The sequence below is a fragment of the Myotis yumanensis genome, unplaced genomic scaffold (genome assembly GCF_028538775.1).
Source record: "Myotis yumanensis isolate MYYU_CA2020_CCGP unplaced genomic scaffold, mMyoYum1.0.hap1 SCAF_10, whole genome shotgun sequence".
Taxonomy (NCBI): Eukaryota; Metazoa; Chordata; class Mammalia; order Chiroptera; family Vespertilionidae; genus Myotis; species Myotis yumanensis.
The window spans coordinates 73,546,934-73,568,354 of NW_027223761.1; the positions used below are offsets into that span (position 1 = coordinate 73,546,934).

Sequence of the window (21,421 nt, forward strand, 5' to 3'; positions counted from 1 at the left end):
TGCATATATGTTTACCAGGGTTATATCTTCTTGTTGTATTGATCCCTTTAGTATTATGAAGTGGCCTTCCTTATCTCTGGTTATGGCCTTCACTTTGAGATGTATTTTGTCAGATATAAGTATTGCTACCCCAGCTTTCTTTTCCTTTCCATTTGCGTGAAAGATATTTTTCCATCCCTTCACTTTCAGTCTGTGTGAGTCCCTTCTAATGAGGTGGGTCTCTTGTAGACAGCAGATGTATGGGTCATGTTTTTTTATCCATTCAGCCACTCGATGTCTTTTGGTTGGAGCATTTAGTCCATTTACATTTAAAGTTATTATTGAAAGGTATTTGTTTGTAGCCATTTCTTTTTTTGTGTGTGTGTGTGGCTGTTTTCTTTCTGAGCTTGATATTTCTTCTTTTTACACCAGTCCCTTTAGCATTTCTTGCATGGCTGGCTTGGTGGTGATAAACTCCCTTAGCCCTTTTTTGTCTGTGAAGCTTCTTATTTCCCCTTCAATTTTGAATGATAGCCTTGCTGGATAGAGTATTCTTGGATTCAGTCCTTTGCTTTGCATCACTTTGTAGATTTCCGTCCATTCTTTTCTGGCCTGATGTGTTTCTGTTGAGAAATCATTTGATAATCTAATGGGAGATCCCTTGTATGTTACTTTCCGTCTCTCTCTTGCAGCCTGTAAGATTCTCTCTTTATCCTGAACATTTGCCATGGTAATTATGATGTGTCTTGGTGTGGGTCTTTTCGGGTTCACCTTGTTTGGGACTCTCTGGGCTTGTGTGACTTTTTTCTTCCCCACCTCAGGGAAGTTTTCTGATATTATTTCTTCGAATAGGTTTTCTAATCCATGTTCATCTTTCTGTTGTTCTGGCACCCCTATTATTCGTATGTTGTTTCGTTTCATGTTGTCCCAAAGCTCCCTTAGGCTCTCCTCCTGTCTTTTAATTTTTTTCTCCATTTGCCGTACAGTTTGAGTGTGTTTTGCTTCCTTGTCTTCTAATTCACTAATTCGGTCCTCCGCTTCTCCCAGTCTACTGTTGATACTTTCAATGGAGTTTTTTATTGAAGCTATGTCACTCTTCATTTCTTCTTGGGACTTACTTAAGTTGTTGATTTTTTCATCTGTTTCTTCTAGCTTCTTGCATAAGTAGTTGAGTTTTTCATCTGTTTCTTCTTGCTTCTTGAACATGTGGTGCATGTACTCTAGGAACCTTATTCTGAATTCTTTTTCCGTCATGTTGCATATCTCTGTCTCACTTAGCTGCTTTTCTGGCGAGTCCTCCTTTTCTTTCCTTTGGGGGTTTCTTTGCCTACCCATGTTTGATCTCGCTGACATATGTAGATGTTGAGATGTTCAGTGGCTGCTCCCTGGGTGGCAGGGGCTCCTTGGGTTGTGGTTGCTGCTCAGACGGTTGCGGTAGCAGCTGCTTTCCAGTTGGCAGCAGCTCCTCTGGTGGATGTTGTTCACAGCTGTGTTGGCTCTTCTGGCTGGTGGGGGGAGGCTTCACGTACAGTTGCTGTTCCACAGACAGAGGGTGTGGTGATCAGGAGGCTGTGGTGATCAGGAGGCTGCGGTGATCAGGGGGCTGCTGTTGCTTGGATCTGCTGCGTTGATTTAAAGGCACAAAATACAACAGAGCAAGGCACAACGTACCAGGCACTGAACACAAGTATATTCACAATATTAATAACCCCAAATAAAGGTGACCACCCGAATTAAGAGAATTAGGGGATAAGGGAGAAAGAAGAGAAGAAGATAAAAGAGAGAACAGAAAAGAAAAATAAGAAAAAAAAAAGACAAAAAAGGAGTGCAAAAATAGAATTGGGAAAAAAGAGGGGGGAAAAAAAGAGAGCGAAAAAAGAGAATGAAGTAGAAGTGGGGAAGAGACTCCCCGTATGAGGAGCAAACTCCAATAGAACTGCCACTAATCTCAACAAATTCCAGCAACAGATCCCTGGAGATGAATGCAAACTACAAACCACCAATAATATCCAGAGGGGTAAGGGAAAACAGAAGCACAAAAATAACTGGGGTGGGGTGGGGGGGGGAAGGGAAAAACCATCGGAAAAAAAAGAAAAAGAAAAACAACCTCACAACCAGTCCTAAAAAAGAAGAAAAAACACAAAACAAAACAAACAAACAAATTAAAAAAAAAAAAAAAAAAAAAAAAAAAGCCCAATATATTCAACAATCAAGAAAACAATAGAAAGATAAGAGAGAAAAAAATGGTTGGAAAGTGAAGAAGGATAAAGAATAGGTGTATAAGGATTTAGAGCAGTAGATAGGAAATAGGATATATAAGTAGGGTGGAATTAGACAGGGGGTAAAAAGAGGGAATTGGGAAAGTCTGGAGCAGGAATAGGGTAAGAGAAACAGGACACCAAAAGGGGAAAAGTAAGGAAGAGGGTTTTAGAAAAGAGGTGGAATTGAGATAGGGAAAATTAATGCTAAAGGAACGATGAAAATAGAATGGAGAACAGTAATCCCAAAAGAAAATAAAGAGAAAATAAAGTGACACTTTAAAAAATGGTAAAATGGTAGGAGTAATAATACTGGTTAAAAATAAAAATGTGGTAATTGAAAGGGTAAAATCAGGTGATGGAAAAAGAAGAAAAAGAGAAAAAAAAGAAAAAAAATTGGTTTCTTAGTAAAAAGGTGAAAAAATTAAAAAGAAAAAGGAAAAGAAAAAATTTGCAGTAGTGATGGTCTTTCGGTTCTTCTACTCTTCAGCCTGGTTCGCCTTAGTCCTGCCAGGTATTTAGGAGAGTGTTGAATTTGCCTGCATTATACACTGTTCCTCCGTGTTGTAAATCACAGTCCTGATTTTAAAGCAGGCCGTATTTGTGATCCCCACAATAGGGTCTTAAAGGAAGGTTAGGGGCCTTTGTATCATGCAGAACATTATGGCTACTGCTACTGACTGCTTGCTTTGCAACAGACACTGTACTCAGTGTTTCTGTAAATATGCATCTTAAAGTTTATAAACAAAGCAAATGCAGAAGTAGATGGTGTTATTATCTATGGTTTAGATTTGAAAACCCATATTAGAATATTAAATACATTTCCCAAGGTTATACCCTAGTAGGGCCAGAATTCAAAACTCAGGTCTGTAGGACCCCAAATCCATATGTGCTTTGTTATTATGCTCCAGAGCCTCCCCAAATGGGTGCTTATTTAATGCTTTCTACATTTTTCTTCTTGAATTTCTGGATGCAGTTCCTAAAACTCGTGTGTCCAATAAAATGTATGCAATAGCTCACTGGTCTGTTCACTACTTGTTCTAATATGTGTAGGAAGTCTCTCTTGCTTCCTTCAAGTTTCTAAACTGTGTTAACATTTGTGCACATATTAAAATAAAATAAGCATTAACATGTCAGAAAGAAGCACAATATTATTCATAAATGGTTTATACATAACTCAATAACAGAATAGTTGGAGAAAAATTTTCATTAATATGGCTTGCTGTACTTAGCGTGATCTGAAATTATGAGTGTGTATGAATTCAACAATTATTTCCAACTGTTCATATGAATTCATTTGTAGCTGGTATTTATTTAATAACCCAATGATCAATTTAATTTAAAAACAAGTATGCCATTGAGTCCTACCATCTCTCAAGTCCGACATGTACTTAAAAACAACAACATATTAGTTGTTTCCTATTAATTCTCCTTTCTACAGGACAAATGACATGGAAACAGGTTTTGGAGTTTAGCCCTTCATTAGCTGCAGCCACCTCCAGATCTCCGCAGCCTATTCTCTGGGAAAGACCATTTTTCTTTATTCCCACAACAGAAACACCACGGAGCTGGGGCACATTCTGGAGAGTCCTCACATGTTGGACAGACCTTGATATTTTGCGTTTAAAAACAACCTGTGATACCTCCAAAAGATAAATGATTTAGAAGTGCTGACAAAGTAAAATAACAAGCAAAAATTTACCCAGCTGTACCTATTTGCCTTATACCTATTTACAATTCTGGTGAAAATAAAAAGCCATAGTTTCCCACGTGGGACCAATTAATGCTGGATCTCATATGGGCCATGGACTTATTGGAAAGTAAGATTATATGGAATGGACAGTGATACAGGGGTCTCTTCCTAAAGAAAGGAATCTGGAAGTTTGGACCTGGAACTACATATGACATGGAGGAGTTTCTCTCTAGTTCTTCACAACATTTTACAATTTGCTAGGAACTTTTTCCAGGCCTAATCTCATTTAATCAGATAGGGAACTAGGTATTTTCCTAGAGAGAGAAATGGGTTAAAAAATAGTTTTGTAATGTTAGAGCAAAAATATGGAAGTATTCAAATCACTAAACTGGCAAGTGGTGTCAGAAAAATATTTGGTTTTTTTTTGGACTTGTTAAGATGAATTGTGTGCAAATCTAATCTATATATGTAAAAGGCTAAGCAACCGACTATGCTAGGTGCTTTACTTTTAATCCTCACAACCATGCTCTAAGGGAGGTATGTATTGTCATCATTTACATATTTTAAAAACTGGGGATTAGAGAGGGTAAATAGTTTGCCGATAGGTATGATGCACACTGACCACCAGGGGGCAGACAACAACTTTGCAGAGCACCCTCTCGCACTCTGGGACCCCTTGGGGCAGTGGTCGGCAAACTGCTGCTCAGCAAACCGCGGCTCGCAAGTCACATGCGGCTCTTTAGCCCCTTCAGTGTGGCTCTTCCACAAAATACCGACTCCTGTGCATGGGCCAGGAAGTTTCAATCGCACTGTATGTGCGCGCCCCCACGTGGTATTTTGTGGAAGAGCCACACTGAAGGGGCTAAAGAGCCGCGTGTGGCTTGCGAGCCACGGTTTGCCGACCACAGCCTTGGGGGATGTGGGACTGCTGGTTTTGGCCGATCCCCGCAGGCCAGGCCGACAGACCCCACCTGCTGGAGGGACCCTGCTCACAGATGCCCTTCAAGCCCAGTGCCGCCTCAGGTGCGGCCGGCCAGGGAGGGACACGGGAGGCTGGCTCCAGGGCGTGTCCCAGCCATCTCACCCAGTCCCACCCCGCTGGCCACCTTCTAATTAATTTTCTTTCAATGTGCATGAATCTGTGTACCAGGCCTCTAGTCATAATATAATGTAAGAGTAAAATTTCTGTATTTACAATGGACTTTGCTACAAGAAAAGGGTTGAGTAGGGATTGAGGGTCTGTGAGGAGCCCCTGTTCTACTCCTCATTGGCTCCTTCAAGAGCTGATTTGCTCACACTTGTCGATTCCAGCTCTAAAGAGCCTTAATGGACCCTGGGACTCAGATCTCAGCAGCAAGGAGCTGAGCCCTGGGGTTGGATAAGGCTTGGTCTCCACTGCCGCTCCATCCCTTCCCAGCTGAACATCCTGGGCAGGTAGCTTAGCTTCTCTGAGCCTGACTTTCTCTTCCATAAAATGAGAAAAATAAATCCTACTTTCCGGTTGTTGGGAGGATGACATATAAAAATGCACATCAATTTTCCATTACTGTGTCTTTTAATAAATATAAGCTCTCCGATTATGAAGTCCTGACACCATGCAAGTCTGGCCCTGGAGCATTTTCTGGGGGAGTGGGGGGTCACCAGCTGACAGGAAGAGCCCACCGTACTTAGGCACTGGGACGTCAGAAAGAGCACTGTGGCTTCCCTGTTGCAGAAGTCAGACAAACGGGTGGGCAAGCTCTCGATCTGTTTCCCAAGGCAGCTCCCTCGGCGGTAGGTGTCCCATCCACAAGGACAACTGCTCGCTTCCCAGACGTCCTGCTGGGTCCCGGCAGCACCGTGCTCCTCACGCAGCAACTTTTTAGGTTGAATGTTCCTGACAGAATGCCCAAGTGGATCGTTGCCACAGCAAAACATAGCCGAGGCCACACCATTTTACACTTCATATTTCATGGAAGCGTTTTAGACGAGCGTCAGCTGAGTGTTCCTCACTCTCCCACCTTACTCTTTAAGTTTTCTCCTCAAAAAACTTTATTTTGTTACCACTGTGGCCCACGAGGCCATGAAAAGATCCGGTTCTATACATAGTCCACCGGATATTGCCACTGGTTACTGTCAGCTTCTTTTTCCCCATTGTTCTTTCTTCCGTGGAGAGATCATTTCACTTTTGCACTTCATGTCTGGTGGAAGGTGGAGCTGTCTTTTGCATGTTAGAAAGCTCCTGCTTAGGGCTCATTTGTAAGACCCGGTGGTGGCAGGGAGGTGTGCCTGTGCTGTTTCTGCCTCTGCCCCCCGGGGTGCCGGTATTTCTAGGGGCCCGAAGAGGGTGCTGTCTGCTCCCCGGCTCGCCGAGGGCCTTTTCTTACCATGGGCCTCTTTCTCGCTGGTTGTTGGCTGTGTCTGACAGAGGTCAAGTCGGGGTTCACATGGAACCCCTAAATGTCTCATTAGGAACGCATCTCCGTCCCTTGCTATGGGAGGTCCTTAGAGGAGCCTGCCTTGCTCTGGCTTCCCAGCTGTTGTCCATTTCCTGCCCTGCCTGACCTGGAGCAGGTAGGCTCCGGCCTGCTCTGGATTAGCTGTCAGCCTGCGCTCCAGGAGATGCCACAAGAGGCTGAAATGCTAGATGGTGATGGTTCGATGGTTCTCACGCAGCTCCAGATCTCTCCTCACAAGTATGCAGAAGCACACGCTATGAAGAACTGCAGCAAAACACAACTCAGAAAACCTTTGCCATTTCCAGCTGTTAATTGTCCTTCCTGCCACTTGTCTGCAGGTTCTTGCCTCTTCCACTTCAAACTCTAACTTCATGGCGATGCTTCACCCCGCCTCCTCCACGCAGCCTTCCTTGCTTGACTTGCTTTTCTCCAGCTGGAAGTGACCTTTTCCTCCTTGGAACTGCCACATGCCTACTCTTTAACTGTCATATGGAACTTACTGTATTCTTCCCTTCTAGAGAATACATTCCCTTACAGCAGGGTCTACTCAGGTGGGCTAACAGTATAGAATGTTTCTGGAGTCAGACATATCTGAATTAAAGTCTTTGTTTTCTTAATAACAGGCATTGCACAAGTAACCATTCCTTATTGGACCAAAGATTTTCTCATTGGAAAAAGGAAATAGTACTAATGTTTAATTTGCTGTTAGGATTAAGTTACACCAAGTCCCATGCTTTGGAGCACAGCAGGCTTTTCATCAAGTGTAGCTATAATTATTCTAGTAAAGCAGGAGAGCATATTTGGGAAAGGTTGTTTCTTAAACAGCCAAGCGAAGAAACAAATGAAGTTTTTAGATAAATAACTTGAACGTTCTCTTTCTTTGAGCATCCTAGCTAATCCTAGAGAAACAAAATGTTAAAAATCATTTAATTATAAGTGAATAAAATGTCCATAGCCAATTACTGTGGTGGGATGGTATTGTTTCACTGTATATTTTTGGGATGCTGGCGAGACTAACCACATGCCTCGTCACATTATATCCACAGAGTTACCTTCTGAAATCCAAGGATCTGCCACCCACAGCTTCCTGAACTACCGCCCTGGCCCCTCAGTGGGAGTTTCTTAGGTATTTCTCTCCCTCCTCAGCCTGACACTAATCTTATTGATCTTATCTCTTATCTGCTCTCTCCTTTGCTCACTTGTATATGTTAACTTCAAGAACATCAGCCTATTCAAAATGTGCCCACCCATTGGAAACAGTTTTCTTCGTTGTCTCTATAAATGATGACATACGGGTATCTTACCTGCATTGTGTGCTTTTCTGCAGCATGAATTTTGTTGTGTGGGATTCTTTTTGCTAAGCTTTAAAAAATATATTGCTTTGCTTCTATTTTGGATAAAGGATGTGAAGGTGTATAGATTAGTTTGTTTCAGCTTTGGCACATGACTAAATAGCAGTTATATTCCGGCACAGATTGTCAAGACAGTACTATTTGTAAGTACACATATTTTAAAAATGCAGAAAACCAGTTCCCTTTCACCTATGAGCCTTTGAAAATATCAAAAGCAAAGTCAGACGACAGTTTGAGCGTGGCTCACCTTTCTTGGCCCTGTGCTCTTTAACTCAAACACATCCATTGTGTAATTGACCCTGCGTCCGTAGTGGTCAAACTGCACATTCCCTGTCAGCCCTTGAATTCGAACCTATAAATAAAAAATAAAACAACAAAAACAAACCCAAACATGTGTTTATTTGCCATTTCACCTATAGAAATCTCAATTTCATCTGTTAGGCTTAGAGCAGATATAGGTGTGGGACAATACAAGGAACTCATTAGCACACCATGGGATAGAATCTGAAAGAGAAATACCGAAGGAACATATAAACAATTCTACTGTATAGCTGGAAGATGAATATGTGTAATTTGTTTTTTATATTATAAAGTTTCCATTGTAACTGACAGAATACTCCTTAGAATTGAAGTATTATTTATAGGAACAGAAATATGGTTTGTTTATATTTATTTTTCAGTTTTTTCTACAGATGCACATAATAAACAGCCCTGAAAACCACATCGGATCATATTTCTCCTTGCTAACATTAAAATTAAGATGTAAAAATTAAAAATATACATATATTTTGAAAATATTCACTTGCGTTTTATTCCAAATTTCCTTCCTATTCATTTTTCTTTTTTTTTACAGAGAAGAAGGGAGAGGGATAGAGAGTTAGAAACATCGATGAGAGAGAAACATCGACCAGCTGCCTCCTGCACACTCCCTACTGGGGATGTGCTCGCAACCAAGGTACATGCCCTTGATCGAAATTGAACCTGGGACCTTTCAGTCCCCAGGCCGACACTCTATCCACTGAGCCAAACCGGTTAGGGCCCTATTCATTTTTTATGTAACATATTCTGAACGCATGGCATTTCAGAACACTTAAAATGTAATATTAAAAATATAAACATAGTACATTAAACATTCAAAAAAATAGTGTTAGTATAACTCTAAAGATTAAAATCAATATTTAATCCAAGGTTACAAGGCAATTTCAAGATCTTCTGAGGTTGTCATTAGTGTTTTCCAAATATTTCTGGGTCTTCCCCATTCTTGGCTCAAGATAAGCTCATACTTCCTGAATCCCTGGTGGTGAGTGAGGCCTATGTGACTCTCTTCTGACAAATGAGTTGTAAACAAATGTGATGAGGGTCACTACTGGGCCAGAGTTTAATTGTCAAATTGAAACCTTGCCTCAACTTTATTTCTCTTTGTAACATTCAAGATGGTAGTTGCTCTGTCAGCCTGGGTTGCTGAGTGATTACAATAAGCAGAGTGTCCCTGCTACCCTAGTGTGTTTGTGAGTGAGAAACACTCTTCTACGGTTGTAAACCACTGGAACTTGGGGTTGTTTGTTAGTACAGCATAACCTAGCTTATCCTGACTAAACATCTACACAGGCTATAAACACAGTATTCTATTTAGAAATGTCTCAAAAATGATAATAGTCCAATATATTAAAATGACTTTTACATATATTTACTTGCAAATACATTATTCTGTTTATGTGAATACTCTACTCAAACAGCAGTGTTAAATAAATGGAACTTAAATAAAATTGCGAGTTACCTGTTTGAGTGTCCTCTCCATGTCAATTCCCTGGCCCCATGGGGCAGCAGGATTTGCCAGACAATCCCCAGCATTTCCTCTCCTTGAAATATCAATTTTCTGCCTTCTAAGACTTCGGAAAGTTTCGGCCATCACCAGGACTCCATCATAAGTCAGGGCGGATGTGTACTAATAAAATGAAAGTAATTATAAGGGTAAATGTTAAAATCTTATCAACCAACAGGAATAGTCTGGCAGCACTGTTTATGACATAAAGCCCCATCCTGTCTGAAGCACAGTTAAATTATTGATAATTGCTTCCAGCATCGAGATTTCTATTATTTCTGGATTACAAAGACCATATACCGAATCTTATGACTCTGATTGAAAAAGAAAACACAGACTGAAGAGAAGAAATTCTAATGTCCAATTGTCTAACAATGGGAAGAAGCAAAACCTTTAGGTGAGATCTTTTCATTAATTCTCAGCAGAAACACTAAAGTAGAGCTAAGAGCAGTGTTGCTGCCACCTGCCTTGTAGCCTGCTGCTGTGGTGGAGACCCAGGAGGGCTGGGGTGGCTCACTCTTTTTCTCTTCCAAAATGCCGGGCTGGGAGCCTTGAGATTTAATATATGTCTGTAGATCTGAAGTGTGCATCTTTGTTCAGTTCCTCAGAAGAATGAATGTTTATTATTACTCGGATATTGGATGCCAGAAATAGCACCTACTTATTTGACAGATGTGTGTGCACCAGTCACTGTGCTAAATAACAGTATTGTTATGTCCACGTCTGTTGAGTGTGCTCAGGAAGGCTAACCATTTCTCCAGTTTTCCATCATAACCTTGGATCACAGTGGAGAAGTGAAGTAGAGACTACCTGCTTTTTTAAAAAATATATTTTATTGATTTTTTACAGAGAGGAAGGGAGAGGGATAGAGAGTTAGAAACATTGATGAGAAAGAAACATCAATCAGCCGCCTCCTGCACATCTCCTACTGGGGATGTGCCCGCAACCAAGGTATATGCCCTTGACCGGAATCGAACCTGGGACCTTTCAGTCCTCAGGCCGATGCTCTATCCACTGAGCCAAACTGGTTAGGGCGACTATCTGGTTTTTGATAATTGCCCAATGCTTCTCTTTGAGAAAAGACAGAGCCCTCATAGAAGGATTATTAAGGTTAGGGGAAAAAATGAGGAAAAACAGGTAAAAATCAAAATAAAACAGGGAATTCTTGTAGAGTTTGATAAGAAAATTCCCAGTCATGAGGAATATGGCACTATTTTTTTGAAGCATGGCAGAGCATCAGCTGCCAATCATGACAAAAAGCTACATTATCTCTTTCAGGAATTCCACGTGGTCAATTCTATATGTTTAAATTTTTATTGATTTTTAAAAAGAGAGAGTGAGAGAGAGAGAGACATCAATTTGTTATTCAACTTATTTATGCATTTACTGGTTGATTCTTATATGTGCCTTGCTGACTGGGGACTGAACCTACAACCTTGGTGCATGAGGACAGCACTCCAACCAATTGAGCTACACAGCCAGGGCCTCCATCTATACGATTAACACATTCTCACCTTAAACTAGGTGTAGTTTTGTGCTGTGGAACATGGAAGATGATCTCTTTGATTTGCTGCTTATAAACAAAGAAAAGTCATTTGAAATTCTAACTGTAGAAAGTAGACTTATGCAATATGCCTACTAGGCATAGCAGCTAGCATTCCAGGAAAAACATAGAAATGTTAAAGGATATAAATTAACAAAGAATCTCTGAACGGTGGTACAGAACCTCATTAAAAGGCTTCATCAGAAAGATATGTGTGAGGCGTGTAAATTAAGAGCCTTGCTACATATTCTTCAAGGACGTGACAAAATAGGCTTAAGGACAGGCTTAGGCACTTACAACAGGTTGGAGTGGCTGAAGGAAATGTAAGTGTTAAAGCAAGGTGACAAATCAAAGATGAGTATATACCTTCTCACCTCGAACAAGAAGTCTCTTTCTCTCTCTCTCTCTCTCTCTCTCTCTCTCTCTCTCTTTCTCTCTCTATCCCCTCCTGCCTAGGCGAACATATCTTTGAGTACAAAAATCCTTCAAATCATCTTTTGGTAAGGCAAGAAAATGAAACCAAAAAGTAAAGAAGGACTTTTAAAAACAAAAGACAAGGAATAATGTAATGTTAGTATTTTAGGAAGAGAGAGAGAGAGAGAGAGAGAGAGAGAGAGAGAAAGAAAACTGTTGCTTTTTTTTAATAGGAAGAAAAAAGCTGAGAAGAGATGGCACCAAAGAGCAAATATACTTGCTGTGTTTTACAAAGCCCATCCATTCTTATGAAACAAGTGAACTGTAAAAAAGGACAGATGTCATACAGAGAGGAGCAGAGCAAAGCAGACATTCAGCCATAGCGTTAGGCCTTCGGCAGGTCATTGTGCTGATGGATGGAAAGAAGCAGCAGTTTAAATCAGCTTTACCTTTGCGAAGGATTTAATTCTTTCCCACATGTCTTATTGTGCTAATGTTAAAAAAATCATATATATGGGCACACACACTGGTAGATGGCATCCAGGAAATTCTTATTAATTAAACACTTCATTTTACTAAGTGCTTAGATTGGTGATGAGTACTGTTTACCCAGGTTTGCAGATAACAAAACAGTTTGGCAGAATCATAGGGCAGTGGCAAGGGTATGGGCTTTGAGAAGAAAGAACTAGATGAATTCTTGTTCTGCTATGTGCAATCTTATGGGAATGTGGAGTACATTTTCCAGCTATGAAATACAAAACTAAGCAAAACAAACAAACAAACAAACAAACACCCAAAACAAACCTGTGGTCATTGTGAGAATAAAATTTTATATCATATCTGAGAGCTCTTGAAAAATGTGCTAGACCTTGGCTGGCAATGGTGAGGACTACAAAGACACATAGTAGATGGTTTCTGCCCAAAGGTGTTTATAGATGTGACACAAGTAGACAAGTAACTATGATAAGTCCTTGGTGAGAAGTATACACTCAAAGATTATGGCGATTACCAAGGAGAAAGGATCATATGTACTGGAGGACTAGGAAAAGTCTTTACAGAGAAAGTGAACTTGAGTTCAAGGCTGGGACAGTGGAAATGAAGGTGGAGCACAGCTGAGGTGCAGCAAGAGCAGAGGACTGAGAAGGAGTGGGAACAGTTAGGACTGTTCAATTTTCCTGGCCACAAAGGGAGTGGAGGAACAAAACTGGAAAGACTTGCTAGGCCTGTATTGTGGAAAACCTTTATTCCAGAAGATATTTTTATTTTTTAAAATGTTTTTAAATATTTTTAACTATATATTTTTTATTTTATTAATTTCAAGAGAGAGAGGAAGGGAGAGGGATAGAGAGATAGAAACATTGATGAGAGTAACACCATTGATCAGCTGCCTCCTGCACAGCCCTCCTGGGGATCGAACCCACAACCCAGGCATGTGACCAGAATCAAACCTGCAACCCCTTTAATCTGCAGGCAGACGCTCTATCCACTGAGCCAAACTGGCTAGGGCCAGAATATTTTTTTTGAAGGTAGAGTGAAACAAGGTCAGAAATCATGCTTTAAATCTTGGTCAAAACACTACCAAAAAAAAATCAAGTCTAATTTAATTAATGTAATCCTCACTATTCATGGATTCCATATTTGAAAATTTGCCTTCTTGGTTAAATTTGTGATCCCAAAATCAATCATCAGGGCAGTTATTTGCATATGTGTGTGGCGTGGTGCTAACCTCAGTTCCCTAAGGCACAGGTTCCCAGCTGCAGCCACAAGGCCGCGCTCTGCCTTCCTGTTTCAGCTCTCAGGGTGTAGACAAGTGTCCCTGTGTGATCTGTTTAGTGCCAGGTTTCTCACGGTTTTGTGCTTTTTGCTGATAATTTCACTGTTTAATAGGGCTCAAAAGTGTAGATCTGCTTAGTGTTCCTCAGGGCAAGAAGGCTGTGGTGTGCTTTATGGAGAAAATACATGAGGTAAGCTTTGTTCAGGCATGAGTCATAGTGCTGTTGGCCATGACTTCACTGTACATGAATCAACAATCCTATCCAATAAAGACAGAATATGCAAATTAACCATCACTTCACGACAAAGATGGCAGTGCCCACAGCCAATAAGGAGGGAATATGCAAATTGATGCAACAAAGATGGCAGCAGCTGGGCTGGGACACTTGCATCATCATCATGGTGATGACGCAGGCATTCTGCCCAGCCCTGGCCGCTCTGGGCCTCTGGGCAGTGCACAGGCGCGGGGCTGCCGGGGTGGGGCGGGATGCCTGCTATGAGGGGGCGACGGGGGGTGGAGGGAGCTACAGGAGGATAGCAGGGCTGGAGTGAAGGTGGAAGGCGGCAGCCAGAGTGAAGGCCCAGGTCCCCGGTGCCGGAGGGAAGCCAGTGCGGGCAGCCAGGGTAAGGAAGGCCTATTCTTGCACTAATCTTCGTGCATCGGGCCTCTAGTCCTATTTAATAAGAGCCTAATATGCTAAGTGTCCAACCATTCATTCGACCAGTCGCTATGATGTGCACTGACCACCAGGGGGAAGACCCTCTGACCGGTAGGTTAGCTTGCTGCTGGGGTCCAGCGGATAGGGACTGGGCGAGATGGGCCAGACATGACCTGGAGCCCTCCTGTGGTCCCTCCCTGGCCCCGATCATGCACCGCTGGGGTCCCTTGGCCTGGCCTGCGCCCTCTCGCAATCTGGGATCCCTCGGGGGATGTCGAAGAGCCAGTTTCGGCCCGATCCCACAGGCCAGGCTGAGGGACCCCACAGGTGCATGAATCTGTGCTCTGGACCTCTAGTGTATTGTATAAGCTGTCTATAAACAGAAACACGTGTGCTATGTGTTGATCAGTGGACAAAAATCTGTGACTGGAGGCTTGCAGGAACCTAATCTTGTATTTCCCCTGGGAACAAGGTTCCAGTGTTCCCTGCAACTTTACAGAACATAACTACTGTGAATAACGAGAATCACCTGTATATATGGGGGTTGGCAAAAGTAGGTTTACAGTTGTTAGTCTATGAAACACTTTATTATCGTATTATTATTTATTAATTGTTGTATTTTTCCTATGTATAACTGTGAGCCTACTTTTGCCTATCTCTGTATTTATTAAATGGCCACCGAGTGCCTAGCATCATGCTAAGAGCTGTGAAAGATGAGAAAATTATATGTATTTACATATAAAAATACATATGACACTATGTGCATTTTATATGCCAAAGCTGTAGCATAGATAAGTCCAGTTACAGGTTAGCAAATAGAAGACATTAAGATGGGCTAAAGGCAGGGAAGGGCTAAGGACACCAGCGGTCCAGGTGGGGGGACCACAGTGGACGTTTTGACCACATGTTAATACTATCACTGAAATGAAAAATAGTCCCAAGAAGCTACAAAATGCTGACAGGAAGCTTGAAGCTCATTCTAGCTGCTAAAACTCAAAGGGCAACAAAAACCTGAACAGATGGTTTGCAGAAGAAATGCGAACGCAATTAATGGTCTCACAACACAAGGTGTGAGGAAGGAAGAGATAAGGTTGTCTCATGTGGAAGAGCGTCTCTGCAGACACTGAGGGCAGAATGAGGGGAACTGCTGCCTGGCAAACAGTCTAGATTAGAAACGCGCTCAGAAGGAAGCGTGTCACTCTTCTCTGTGTGTATGAATACTTGATATGAGTGAGCTTTTGGCATGATTCATCTATGAACCTACTAAAAGCAATAGAAATAATAAACGAATTCGCAAGGTTTCTTTTTAAAAATATATATTTTTTATTGATTTCAGAGAGGAAGGGAGAGAGAGATAGAAACATCAATGATGAGAGAGAATCATTGATCGGCTGCCTGAAGACTGAAGGGTCCCGGGTTCCATTCCAGTCAAGGGCATATGCCTGGGTTGTGGACTCCATCCCCAGTAGGGAACATGCAGGAGGCAGACAACCAATGATTCTCTTCCATCATTGATGTTTCTATCTCTCTCTCCTTCTCCTTTTCTCTCTAAAATTATATATATATATATATACCTCTGTTCTCTTGAAAAAAAAGGAAAAAATGTGCTATAATCAGAAATTTACCAGCTTCCTTTGCAGATACGAATAACACTTCTGCAATGTCTATAGGAAAAAATTAAACAACCAAGGCCTTTTACTATTTATTTGAAAGAAAAAAATTTTAGAATCTTGCATATTTTACATGCTACCAATTTCCTAATTTATATATTAATTTAAATCACTTTGAAAACATAGATTTTTTTTTCCTGGGTGGATAGTTACCAATGTTGTTCAAATTTGAAATATTTAGTTAACAAATTTGTTTGGAGCATACAATTCCCCTGGCTGGTGTACTCAGTGATTAGAGCATCGGCCGGTGCACTGATGGGTTGTGGGTTCAATTCCCAGTCAGGGCACATACCCAGGTTGCAGTTTGATCCCTGGTCAGGACATGTGTGTGAGGCAACCAATTGATGTTTCTCTCTCACATCAATGTTTCTCTTTCTCTATCCCTTGCTCCCTTCCTCCTTTTCTAGAATCAATGAAAAGCATATCCTTGGGTGAGGATTAAAATAAAAAAGCATTCCTTATCTTCAATGGAAATTTATAAAGTAATAATAATAATGGGAAACTGCTTGAGCTAATACCTACCACTTCTACTCTTAAATCTAGATATTTAGAAATTATTAAGGGTTTGTGCAGCACAGTGAGAGTGACTAAATGCTTCTGCCCATCGCACTATGTCTGATGACATAGTACCAGAAAAACTGCATCATGAACTTTCTATGTTAAATTTGAAAAATACTAAACATACATAAGATAAAAATGAACAAATACCTTTGGAGGAGTCTCAGATCCTGGATACTCTCTCTGGTCTAGTTTCTTCCAGCGATCCATTAGTTTGGTTACCATAGGTGTATTAAAATCCACCAACTGGAATCCTGTAACATTGGCTCCACCATGTATAAACCTCTCAAGAGAAATATCCTTGAATCCCTATAAAAATCAATATGACAGTTTGTTTAATTCATCATTATACATTTCAGCTCTTCAATGCTAAATAAATTAATAATCTCTCTCTATATAACTAGATTTCTAATAAAGCAATGTCTGGAACAGGTGCAAGATCCAATTATGTTGATTTAGCTGTTAAATTCTGTCACTCAAAATCTGATACATGAGAAAAGGGCATATGTGTTTTCAGTGCAGTTCAACTCAATTTAACAAGTACTTCTTAAATGCCTTTGAATGTCTTTTATGATGCATAGCTGGTGGATATAAGAGATGAATATGGTATCATAACAAGTCTCTTGTTGAAGACATAACTGCCCTCTGGGATTGATGAGCAGAAATGTCTTATGTGACGATAATATCAAGATATCATGGTACTATGAGTCTGTGATGGGTTATACCTTTTTAGTGGTTCAGTTTAATTACAAAGTGCTCTAAAAGCAGACAGAGCTGCTAATTTGAGCCAGGAAGGGTAAAAGCTTTGATTACATCAGTCTCTACAATCTTTATAGTCCTGGGAACTGGTAGTGAAGAGAAGAGAGCAAGATAGGCCATTCATGACCTCTTGTATGATAGGAAGAAAGATTGTGTCCAACCAGTGGAGTAAGGATGCTGGGAGGGGGAAGGTGTCATCTTTTTGGTCCAGAGGTAGTTACTGAGTTTCAATAATGCTGAAAAGTTATTTTATCTATCTATCTATCTATCTATCTATCTATCTATCTATCTATCATCTATCTTGTTTTATACCTGGTCCCTTTTGTCCCCAATAAGTATTTAAAATGCCGTACAAAAATACATATGCAATGCAAAGTGTAAAACAAATAAAAATTGCAAGAAGAGGGCGCAGAGCATATTAGGGAAATGAGTTAATAAACCCAAAGATATTAGCTCAGAGAAAAGTTAACAACACACACACATGCTTGTACATCTGTATTTGAACTATTTTTTGTTTTCTCTTAGATTTAGTAAAGTTCCTTTTAAAAATATGAATTTGACTCAATTGTTGTGGGAACTAAGATAAAGTGTTTTGTCTTTTTTTTTTTTGGTGGAAGTAAAATATGCAGCAGTGACCTTGCAGGTACACAAGGAGTCGGAGCAGGAATCGGGGAGGAGAGGAAGACCTGAGGTTGCCTCGCCAACTGACTGCATCTCAGCCATGTTTTTGGAAACATCTGTTTTTTGTTTTTTTAAAAATAACAAAGGAGGTTGCCTTGCTGTTGGCTACCCAAAAGGAAACAAACCAGTCTATTGGCAACTCAGCAAAGTTGGTATGGAAAGCCCCAGGAGTGTGAACTAATAGCTAATACTAATGCTGGGCTTGTTATGTATCAGGCACATTACTAGACACATCACCTGGATGATCTAGTTTAGCTCTCATAACAAGGTTATGAGGTAGATCTTATTATGAGCCATATTTTATAAATAAGGAAAACTGAGTTTCAGTGGGTTACAGCAAGACTATTCAAGCTCACCCAGCAAATACGTATTGGAGCCAAGATGACTCTTGAGTTTGCCTTTTTAATTCCATGCTCTTGTGTATTCTTCTACAAATATGTGTGTTTTTAATTTTGGTATTTACCATAATGTCCCTAGGAGAAGGGGGGCGGGGCGGTAATAATACTGTAGAACACAGCCCAAACTCTAAATCCCACTGTGGTAACTTCCCCACATGTACAATGAGAATGAGAATGCTAACTGTAGCTGGTTTGGATTTAGTAAATAATGGCTATTCTTAATTTATTCATTCAACAAATATTTACTTCATGCCTATTATGTGCCAGCTAATTTGACAGCTCATCAGTAACATTCTCATTTCACGGGGAAAGAAACCAGGCACAGAAAGCAAATCTATGTTTCTGAAATGGGGGCAAACACTGCCCATCAATCTCTAGCGAGTAAAATGTCAGTTAAACATTTGTTTGTTTCTTCGAGAATATTGAGCAGACCCACAGTCCAGCAAATAATTTCAGTTTTCTAAAAGCCACAGTGATTCAACTATTGCATTAGCTGCTAATGGATGACATTTTTATTTCCGTCCCGCAGTGGCTACAATAGACGCTTTCTTTCACAGCATAATCCCACAGCTGCAAGACGCGCAGGCAAAGCTGCAGCCTTCAGCAAAGTCATCTGATGTCAAGTCTGATGAATAGTAACGCACATTTCTCTGGGTCCGTCCTGCTGCTATGCTGCCGGTAAAGAACAAAATATTGCCACATCTGATTGTAAACTCCTCCCAGTTGTGAGCCAAATGAATGGTGGCTGGCTAAGTTCATTTTAGCGATGTCTGTTTGAGCACAGGCAATGCTTTTCATTTTGTATATTTTAAAATAATAATTTTCTATAGGAAAAATGATAGGATCTGGACAGTTTTGTTGGGAACAGTCATTTTGGTGGTCATTTAGATTTCAGTTTTTACCCAGAGAATATTGTGGAACTGAAAGTTCTGGGTAGCGTTGTAATAAGATTGTAATTCTGCATGGGAGTGGGCGGGGGGGGGGGGGGGGGGGGCGGACTTAGGTAACTAAATAAACAATTTCCCCTATGGCGGTGGGAGGACCTGGGAGAGGCTTCCTATTATCTTGTTGAAATGGGTTGTTCTACAAAGCCTCATGTCACAATGGTTGGTGACCTCCTATGGAAAGATTGTCTTTCAACTTGGTTTTGCTTTTCATTTCCACTTACAGTCCATACATCCTCTGAGGGAAAAGGGGGGGGTGGCAAGAAGGAAATTAATAAATTGCAGACCTTCAGATAATCTGATGACTATTGATATAGGTACTTAAACACTCATCCTTCTAGATTTATCTAATTCAGAAGACATGTGTGCTGGTTTGCATTTCAGGCTCACTGGTTATCTAAATCATTGAGACACTATGGTACAGTGAGCAGAAGGAATGTCAAGTTGAAAGAGATTCCCTCTTAACATTGTTTAAAATTCAGGTTGTTAAGATATTGATTAAAGTATGTATTTTTGATGGTCAAAGTAAAAGACAGGTGGTGCATTTGGGCATGCTCAATGAAGGAAAGTTGAACAAATATAAGAAATATAAAGAAAAAAGTAAAATAATGTCTCCAAGTTCATGGATCTTAAGTGGGATCATTGCATTTGAGAAAAATGTTGGTCTGCAAATTTTGGGAACTGAGTTCTAGTCCTCATTCTGACACTAACCATTCGTTTAAATATTTCCTAAACCATTCACCAGGGGCATCTGGCCTTACAAGATTATCTATCCTTTGCTGAAAATTGGGTATTGGCGTTTCCTACTATTATTGTACTGCTGTCTTTTTTATTTCAGATCTGTTCATATTTGCTTTATATATTTAGATGCTCTGATATCAGGTATATACCTACAAATGTTATATTCTATTTATGGAATTGACCCCTTTGTCATTATATGACCTTCTTTGTATCTTCTTAGCTCTGGCTTAAAGCCAATTTTGTCTAATACAAGTATAGATTCTCCTTCTTTCCTCGTTTCTATTTGCATGGACTATCTTTTATCCTCTCCTTCACTTTCAGTCTATGTGTGCCCTTAAATCTGATGGAGTCTTTTGTATGCAGCATATAGTTGGGTCTTTATTTGACCTATTTAGGAACTCTATGTCTTTTAATTGGGGGATGTGATCCATTTACATATAATGTTATTGGTAGGATGGACTTGCTATTAGCATTTTAATTTTTTTCCAGCTGATTCATAGGTCCTTTGTTCCTTTCTTCCTCTCTTGTTCTCCTCTTTTGTGATTTGATATAGTGATGTTTTGATCCCTTTCACTTCATCTTTTCTGTTTCTAGTCTAGGTTTTTGCTTTGTGGTTACCGTGAGGCTTACCTAAAGCATCTTATAGTTATAACAGTTTAACCTAAGCTTATAACAACTAAACTTTGAACACATACAAATTCTCTGCAACTTAAAACATTCCATCCTACATTTTATGTTTTTGGTATTACAATTTACATATTTTTATATTGTGTATCCATGTATAAACTATTGTAGTTATAATTCTTTTTAATGCTTTTGTCTTTTGACCTTTATATTAGAATTAGAAGTGATTTACCCACCACCATTACTACAGGTTGTTCTGTATATTGGAGTATTTTGAATTTGTCTGTATATTTACCTTAACCAGTGGATTTTACACTTTCATGTTAGTAATTTGTGTCCTTTAATTTCAGCTTGAAATGTTAACATTTCTTGTAAGGCCACTCATGGTGATCAACTCTTTCATATTTTGTTAGTCTGGAAAACTATCTCTCCAATTCTGAATGACATCTTTGTCAGGTAAAGCATTCTTGGTTGGCAGTTTTTCCTCTATCAGCCTTTTGAATATATCATCTCACTTTCTTCTTGCTTGTAAGATTTTGCTGAAAAATACACTTACAGTCTTGTGGTGGTTCCCTTGTACATAACAAGTTGCTTTAGTCTTGCTCATTTTAAGATTCTTTCTTTGTTTTTACTTTATTTAATTATAATGCATCTCAGTGTGTGTCTCTTTAGATTCAGCTTTTTGGTATTTTTTGGTCTTGTTGGATCTGGATGAGTGTTTTTTTCCCTGGCTTAGGAAAATTTTCAACTATAATTTCTTTGAACAGGCTTTCTGCCCCTTTATCTCTCTTTTCCTTCTGGAACCTCTATAATGTGTATATTAATCAATTTGATCATGTATCATAAGTCCCTTAACTATCTTCAGTTTTTTTCATTCTGTTTTCTTTTTGTTTATCTGATTGAATTCCACTGTTCTGACTTCAAGTTAGCTGCTCTTTTCTTTCCCTTAATCTAGTCTGATGTTAAACCCTATACTGAACTTTGAAGTTCAGTTATTGTATTGTTCAGCTTTGTGATTTCTGTATGGTACCTTTTTATATTTTCTATTCCTTTGTTGAAATTCTCATTTTGTTTTTGTGTTGCTTTCCTAACCTCAGGAAGCATATTTACAACTT

General features: G+C 40.0%; 1 protein-coding gene across 10 annotated transcripts in view; it reads right to left on the minus strand.

Moving 5' to 3' along the window:
- GRIA4 (glutamate ionotropic receptor AMPA type subunit 4) overlaps positions 1-21,421 on the minus strand; it is a 433,261-nt gene that overhangs the window by 76,820 nt on the left and 335,020 nt on the right. For all 10 annotated transcript variants that reach the window (XM_070426004.1, XM_070426006.1, XM_070426005.1 and 7 more), the window contains 3 exons: positions 16,310-16,468; positions 9,498-9,665; positions 7,968-8,072 (listed from right to left, as the gene is read on the minus strand). In XM_070426004.1, coding sequence (XP_070282105.1) covers positions 7,968-8,072; positions 9,498-9,665; positions 16,310-16,468 — 432 coding nt within the window. The remainder of the gene's footprint in view (positions 1-7,967; positions 8,073-9,497; positions 9,666-16,309; positions 16,469-21,421) is intronic.